The sequence below is a fragment of the Agrilus planipennis genome, unplaced genomic scaffold (genome assembly GCF_000699045.2).
Source record: "Agrilus planipennis isolate EAB-ADULT unplaced genomic scaffold, Apla_2.0 scaffold12, whole genome shotgun sequence".
Lineage (NCBI taxonomy): Eukaryota > Metazoa > Arthropoda > Insecta > Coleoptera > Buprestidae > Agrilus > Agrilus planipennis.
Window position 1 is genome coordinate 1,436,212 of NW_020439003.1, and position 8,847 is coordinate 1,445,058.

Sequence of the window (8,847 nt, forward strand, 5' to 3'; positions counted from 1 at the left end):
GAGTAATCGCTATCGATAATTTACGTACAAAGGTTCGTTTCTACGTTATTCCGAGCGGAACTCCAAAAAAAATGCAAACATACAGATGTGACATAATCATTAATTGAATATTTAACAAAATATAAAATTTTGATTACATACTCCTTCAACTTTCCGATTTATCTGTCATTCAGTATTCATAAGTAGGTAGTTATTGTGAGGAACAATAAATCTCAAATATACATTAATAATTAAGATTTATTGCCCGTATATTTCAGTTCCTATAGTTTACTCTTATCAGTTTCTAAACATTATTCTTTCTTTTAGAATTATTTCCACTTGTAGTTTTAAAAATTTCAATGGAAATTGAAGATAATTCACAGAGAGAGATCATAGTGCTCACGAACACTGTTTTTCAATATTTAATTTTATTGGAAATAGCTCTAAGCTAAGAATTGTGGACTTTTACATAGTGTATCTTCGTTTATGCTTACTTTTATGTACATGCACGATTATCTGGGTAAATAGAATTTTATTGATTACAGCCATCAGTGAGTGTCCTTCCACAATGTGTTTTTATGAACACACATGAATATCTACACTTACAGGAAAAAATCATTAGTATGCCTGACGACACAACATCGACAACTCTGATTATCATTAACGATTTATCTTTATGTAGGTACTGTACGTAAAAGGACAGTGAATAATAGGAAACGTTTCACGGGACCTCAAGGATCACAATCTATTTCACGTTCTGTAAACATATTTAGAACACAAACTAAAGAAAAAGTAAAGGTGAAATTTCTGTTACATATAACAGATTAAAAAAAGACAAGAACGCCAGCTATTTTTTTTATCCATCAAAAATATTTTATTTATAATTAGAAAAAAATATATTACCGGATTCTAAGAAAATTTTTCCATTTTCATTTATTCGTAATAATTATTGAGCAATTAATAATTAAAAATGAGAATTATCAGTGAATCAAAGTAAGATTTGTTAACACCAAATTCGCAAAACGTGCAGGCATCTGACTAGATACTTAATACTTCAGGTTGCAGCAAAAATGTGCTCTTTAATTTGTTGACTTTGTTATTAATTTTGAGCTGTTACTACAAAATTCTCACTTTTTTGAAAAATCTGCTTACACAAAGTTCATTGACTGAATTAAAATTTTTTTTTGTAAAACATTAAGCAGCTACCTATAGTATGTACTCGTAATAAAACAACGAAAGGTAAAATTATAAACTGCAATATTTCTAACTGGTGAATATTTTTTATTTCAATTTAGTGAATATTTATATTTTCACTACTTTTAAACGATAAGTACAAAAGCCTTAATGTAGAAATAAGCTACAGAGTTTATTAGCCGAGCTAGTTTCCGTTTTAGTTTAATGTACCACTTTGTAAGTTTCTTAAGAAAATTAACAATTTTAAGAAGTGTGCAAGATTAACAGTTTCTTTGAAGTAAGGATCAAATGTAGATTTAAATTCGTTTCATATCTAACTCCGTCACTTTGTTCAGCATTTTTCAATAGCCTGGTTAACATATATGTTTGAACTTTTTCATATTTTCTCTATTTTAACCGTGGTGATAACCATGAAAAGGTAGAATAGGTGGAGATGCAATTACAGTCTGTAAGAAAACGTTTTTAAACTTATCTCCATGAAAAGCAAACAACTAATATCTGTTAGTAAATCTTATTTCCATTTTCAAATTGTAGCTTAAATATCTAACTGTGTTAATTATGATTAAATAATTATTATCATTTTAACATTCAAAACTGTAATCACCTTGATAATTGGTGCAGGAAGTGCAATAGTTTTAATAATCGGTGGAGAACTTATTATAGGAGCAGCAACTGCTTTAAATATGGGAAGTGGCGCGATTAATGGGGGTGGAAAATATATAGGAGCAGGAGCAATTATGGGAGCTTTAATAATTGGAGGAGCGGCTATTATAGGAGCTGAAAAGGACTTGATAATTGTTGGAGCTGGTAAGGGCGCAAATATGCCCGGATCTGCAGACACAGCTGCCAAAAGGGCACTCACAACAACCTGCAATGAAAATTAAAATGTCAAAATATACTAAAGTTCTACCATAACATAAATAACGTACAACATATATAGGGCATGTAAATCTTTCAAATCTAACAATAAGTTAAGAACAATTACGTGCTGACTAAATCAAACAATAAGCAACAATTTCGTAATTTTGGTATTTGAACGTTTTAATAAGAGAAAGCCTCACGTTGTCCTTTTGAAAAGGTATCCTAAGTATATGTGGTTATATTGGAGTTCCTGTGATATTATATAATCGGTAAATTGCTTTGATTGTAACTTCCGATTTAAAAAAGTTTGAAAACCATCAATTTTAACGAAGTAAATACAAGAGAAAGTTGATCAAAAAAACTAGAATTTATCCATCACCTTCCGGTTTCGAAACTAATCACAGGAAGTTGGTTAAATATAACTTAATTAAAGAATTTCACGTACACCTTTGGGATAAACAGGAACTTAAGATATTTTTAGCAATGACCAAAGTGGTGAAAACTCCTGTGCAAAGGTGTTATGTACAGTTTTATTTCTAATGTCTCTTCAATATAGCAATATTAGATTGTTTCTATCGAAGCGTACCACAATTTTAGTGTGTTGTTACAAAATATATTTTGCAAAAGTGAAAATATGTAAAAATAAATAAATGTAATATTCCACGTAATCACTATTTTTGGTACTTTTTAACTAGATACAACTTTCTAGTTACTCAATAAAGTAATTTTCTTACATGGATCTTGTAATCTTTCAACTGTAATTAAAAAAAAGGAAATTTTTGAGGTTGAAATGAAAACCTATATTGAACAATGGTTACATAATGTTGGTGAATTCATTTCCAATTGTTTTGTGAATTTTAATCACCCTGTTACACTTCTGCATGTACATTACTTTTATTTACATTAAAAAAAACTAAATAAATGATTGATTTCAAGTAATTGTAAGATATTGATTATATAGATTTTTAATATAATTTGAAATCGTAAACCTATAAATTACTGCAAGTGCATCTAATGTAAATCCTATTATCACATTGGTACGAAAAAATGACGTTAGTATTAGAACTACTGATTATTTCTTTAAATAGCTTAAAAAGGATAACTTAATGCCAATGATTATTAAACAATACAGGTAGATTAAATAATGGTTGATGTCTAAAAATTCAAATACACTTAAAATATTAAAAAAAACTGATTAGTACAAGTAATACTACACCTACCAAAATATTCATGGCAGTTTAATGTATAAGAAACTGCACCGTTAATAAAGAATGATGAACTGAAACAAATTCATTTCTAGCATCCTATTTTATATAAAACCTCATGAAGAAAACAAATTGCTCAATCCATCGATTATAAGAAGGATAACTATCGTCCTAGAGAGCATATTCCTGAGAACGTGTACCAGTATTTTAAGATCTTGTTAGTGGTAAAATATGCCTGCGTGCAGACACTTTAAGCACAATTTACGCAAGATTGCCCTAGATTCTTTCACTTTAGATTCGAAATAGGAAAGAAAATCAACGACACATGAAAAATTCAATTAACTACTTAGTTTATACAATTATCCCAACAAAATTTCGAACTTTCAAGCACATCTCAATAGCGAATTCGATTAATAAATTCAGAAATAGGAAGATAGGTCACCAATTTTGGAATGATGTTTGGTGAACTAAATCTAAATACATTAATTGTGTTTAAATTATACAATATAAAAACACTTTTTACTGCCCATCAACAAAGAAATAATAATCCACTGGAAAAGTTGTTAAGTAGTAAATTTTTATATTAAATTACATTGATTTTTTGCACAAATAAAATATAGAAAGCAAAAACGCCAAACGTCAACATCAACCCGCAAAAGCTAGTTAATTACAATCCATTACATAGTATAATATTACAAAATATCAACTTTCGTTATGTAAAGAATTAAGAAGATACAATGTAAAATTTTAAAAACTGTTTCAAAAGCAAGTTAAGAAATATTATCTTAATATGGGTAGGAGAAACTTTAACAAAATCGTGCAGAATGTTAATTCATAAACTAATTTTAAAATTTTAGGCAAAAATTAGATAACATGTTAATTTATTTTTCGTGTTACTTATTCAGTTTAAGTGCTGCTCCAAAATTAATGTACCTAAATAAGTTCATAAAAAGAATCATGAAATCAAAAGTGAACTACAAATCCTTCTAAAAAATTACTTGTAATACATAAAATAATTCAGTAAAATCAAAATTGTTGCAAACAATGAATCTTAATCAAAATGCCAAGAGAATATTGGAATAAATAAAATTATATAACATTTTCTTTTGTTGACAAACAATTTCGGTTGACAAACAATACATCTGTTTACGCTTCAATACACTCTTCGCATCTGAACTATGAATTAATTTTACAAAGAAAACCTTTTCACAAAGAATGAACAAACCTTTAATGTTATGCAATTTTTTTTGGAAACTTTATTTCGTCTTTACACATGATAAAATGAGGAAAGAAAAACAGTTGGTTTATTTATAGTAGCCATTCGAAATAGATATCCAGTCCTTGACAAAAAGATTTACGTAGATATATCCAGACAAGACTAAAAAAGTCCTTTTTAAAACGTAACTTACGTACTCCGCAGTTTGATATAGATGTAATTGCAATTGCAATTTACCATTAAAATATTACATTCCATTTAGAGGGTCTTCAAAGATTTCCATGGGGAAAAATTAAGGTGCGTTTGGCGAGAAAATTTGTTTCAAAGCGCATGATGGAAGGACTTTTATTTTATTTTTTTGTTGTTGTCAGGTACTCTACATATAGAAGTACAAGACATATCGAACTTAAAGTTTTCCACTTCGATTTTTAATGGTGGGCGTTCCCGTGCCGTGTTTGTATTTAGATTTGTATTTATTGTTTTTTTTTTTAGGGATTTTGATATAGAAAGTATAGTGAAATCAACTTAATTTTTTTATATTATCAGGCATACTCTGAAATTTGAAAAGTGTCAAACATTCATGATGCTACCATACGTGTCATATCAAGAATCGAATTAAATTAGTTTTTTATTTAATTGCATTTCATTAAACTTCTTGTTTCTTTTATGTTATTTTTCGAGGAAGCGGCTATTAAATAGTATATATGAGACATTTCCTTTACTCTTTTTTGAATTGTAAATGACATTAAATAGAACATACCACAAAACAAATGAACTTTTACGTTATTATTTCATTTTGTATTGATTGTATGATTACATTTAACAAGTTTACCTCCAGGTAAAATACATATTTCTATTGTACTTCATCATTTCAAATGTACGTTTACTTATATTTATGTTATTTGCTTGTTAGCACTGCAAAATAGTGCATTGCTGTAAGTGAAAGGAATTTGAAACACGCTGATAAATCGCAGTATTGACACTTCTTTAACTAGCAAGATTATCACAAAAATGCAGTAAGTACCTTTTACGGAAAATGAATTTGAAGCACATTTTTACTTATTTGCTTTTATGGATAATATAAACACAAATTTAAATAAACCATTTATAGAACAATATTTCAGTTCTTAAAGTTTCATTTTAATCGTTCAAACTTTTATTCTATAACGTTTAGTTCTTTGTCTTCCTAGAACTATCGTTCTAAAGAATATCTTCTACAGAACAATGAATAATATAAAGCAAATCGTTATCTAAAATCAAAGAAACTTCCTAAATATAAAAATGGAACCATGAAATTAGTTGGTTTAAATTAAATATGTTTTGATAACTCTTTTGAACACCCTGTATATTAACATCAATTAAGCGGGCTTTTATTTAAATATAGTACCNAAATATTAATATTACATAAGTCTATTGAAAATTATCGTATTTCATATGTATGTACATACATCCACTATGACCTTGTTGTAGTCTGATCTGGTACTGCTTTTTACTGCGATATTTAACATCAACTTTCTTGTTCCAAAAAGATAAAAGGATTAAGATCAGGGCCATTAAAACAAGGAAAAAATCAGTTTGCGTGTTTTCGATTTGAATTCTAATTACGATATAACAATCTTGAACAACTCATCAACGAAAATTATTATTAAAGGTTCAATACCGTTTCAGTTTAAAATGTCACGAAAACCTTTTTATTTGCCAAAATTAAATTGTTTACTGAAATACTGTTTAAAACAAAAAAGAGAATGATAATTTTAAAATAAAGTTCAGTAAAGATCAATGACTAAACATTTTAGATCAATAAAAGTACGATAAATCAGAATTCATCATATTATTTGCAAATATCTAAAGGTTGCAAGCTAATTAAATGATTTTTCCTAATCCTAAGTGCATACTTTTACTTGTGCCTGTGTACAATATATACAAATGCAAATTTATTACGCTTTAAAAGTTACAAACGAAATTATTTTTGAAAAGGATTTAGAAAGTTGAAGTATATGTCGAGTCTTTAAATAAAACCGAATTAATGATTTGAAAACATTTTGTTGTGTTTGATCCATGTTTAACTAAAACTTTTTTTTACCAACTCAAATATAGATACGATTAAGTAATTTAATCTACCTACTTTCAACAACTGAATTCAAAAGGAGTCGGAATTTTTTAATATTTTTCCGAACGCGATTTTAACGTCTCTCTTACGAATGTAAAAAGTAAATCGCATGGAAGGAATTTTCCTGAAAAAGGAGCTGTGTCAAGGTCATGGAGCACCCAGACGCTCGTGTTGGTTGAACGCAAAAGCGAGTCAAGGGCAAAATCAATCTTACTGACTTTTTCCATTAATTTGAAGGGCCGTAGTCATCTCGAGATTGTTGTGCTATTTACTCAGTCAGCAGACCCTTCTAATCTTCCGAAAAACAATACGCAGCAAAATCTCATGGTTTTCTTCCGAAGCTCGAGTTACGTCTAAAAGCTTAGCAAGCATTAATTTGGCTTACTATGCTTAAAATGGTGGTAATGGTTTTTTTGAAATCCGAACCGGTTTTTTTAAATAAACCCTTAAAATTAATTACTGTTCATATTGTTACAGCATTAAAAAATTAGCTAGAAAAGGTGAGTTGTGTGGTAATGACTAGTTATTCATTCTTAGAGAAAGCTCCAGGAAGTTGTTAAAAATTTTGGTAAAACTTTCAGAGACTTGTTCTAAGAATTGCGGACGTATTTTTCACAATCAAAACAAATGGATATGTGACATAGAACATAAAATTTTCATGAAATTGGTAATTTTTAATATAAGCATGTCATCATTCTTGCTGTCACCACACTAAACACTGTAACGACAATTCTAATTCTTTCTGCTCGTCTAGTGTAAAATGTATGAATGAAAACACCCACATTTACACTATGTTTATCGTTTATTTAATACGTACGAAATAGAAATGGTTGTCAAATAAAACACAAAAATGTGAACTTAACAAGTGATAAATTGTTTCAAACATATTAAAAAATTAAACTACTCTGTTTTTTCAAATCAAACTTCTTCATATACTAAGAAATTATTACCTTCTAATAGAAACAAAGATATGAGAAAAAATAGGGGAATGGGTGAATATCATAACTTTAAATAAATAAATATTTGTGAAAAAAAAGGAAAACATTTGGCAGTTTTATAAGAATCTATATGGAAAAGAAAAAGGGTACAAAAAGTAGATAAGCAGAAACAAATTGCCGATTATTGGAAACTTTTGTATAGCATTGCTAAATGGCAATAAATAAAATATATTTTGTCACATGATTATATTATTACATATCTAGTATGTTAGCTTTTGCATATGGCTTATTCTGCTCGCAAAAATATTAGTATTTTTAAATTTGCAGATTGTTTATTTCATATCAGATAAGTTATATCTGAGATTCTACTTCATCGGTTTCCATACAACAAAGCTAACCAACCCTGCTGAATATACAGTTACACATGAAAAAACTGCAGATTTTTTAAAATATTTCAATATTAATCTCAATCTCAGAATGATGGAGACTAACAGTATTCTACCACGTGAAAATGTGCAGTCAAAAAAAAATAGAATACTTCACTGCTTTTGATGTTTAGTTAGTTCCTAAATTCTTATTAGTAAGAATTTAATAATGACATTAAATAATTTATTCTACTACTTTGTCTTAAGAAAAGATAGATTCATATTTACAATAGTATTTGATGTATTTTCTTCTGTATCATCAAATATAGAACTTTGAAAAATCTATACTTTTGTAAAAATATTATTCCCATAGTGATGTAAAAATAATTACAGTTTACTTGCGCGAAAACCGTAATTTCCGGCTTACACAATAAATGTTTTTCTATGAAAGATGGGAGCTCTGATAATTCGTTTATGCAATTATTTCCTAGCTAAAAGCGTACCATATGTAGGGTCGTAATTGTCCTATTGTGTTCAGTAACCACATTGTAGCGATCAATATTGCATCAGATAATCCATAATGTTATTTGCTTCATTTTTATTTACTTCACGCGAGTGCAAATTTAAATAAAATTATTCTGCCTGCCTGTAATATCGAGATTACTGCCTTTTTAAAGTTCTTATAGTCATTTTTGGATCAAATTATTAATTGAATCTAATTTCGTTGGTGTTCAAAATTCAAATTGTAAAAAATGACTCTAATCTCGCCAAATAAGCAACGATGTGTTCTATATTTGAAATTTCTTTATTGTAAAAGCGACGTTTCGACTGTCTATTTCCGTCATTTTCAAGCTCGAATTTCAGTTTTTAANTTATTTTCAAATATATGGAGCCATTCTGTTATCAATTTAAACTTATTCCTCTTATTTTAAATAAACAATTTTTGCACCTGTTCATCAGAAAAGTATGAAAAATAATG

At 28.4% G+C, this 8,847-nt stretch overlaps 1 protein-coding gene across 1 annotated transcript; it reads right to left on the reverse strand.

The window, feature by feature from the left end:
* Positions 1-1,379: 1,379 nt before the first annotated feature.
* LOC108733306 (36.4 kDa proline-rich protein-like) lies at positions 1,380-3,298 on the reverse strand. Its single transcript, XM_018464408.1, has 3 exons — positions 3,255-3,298; positions 1,778-2,041; positions 1,380-1,619 (listed from the first exon to the last, which is right to left on the reverse strand). Exons 1-3 carry the CDS (start codon positions 3,264-3,266, stop codon positions 1,566-1,568), a joined length of 330 nt encoding a protein of 109 aa, XP_018319910.1. The 5' UTR covers positions 3,267-3,298; the 3' UTR covers positions 1,380-1,565.
* Positions 3,299-8,847: the final 5,549 nt, after the last annotated feature.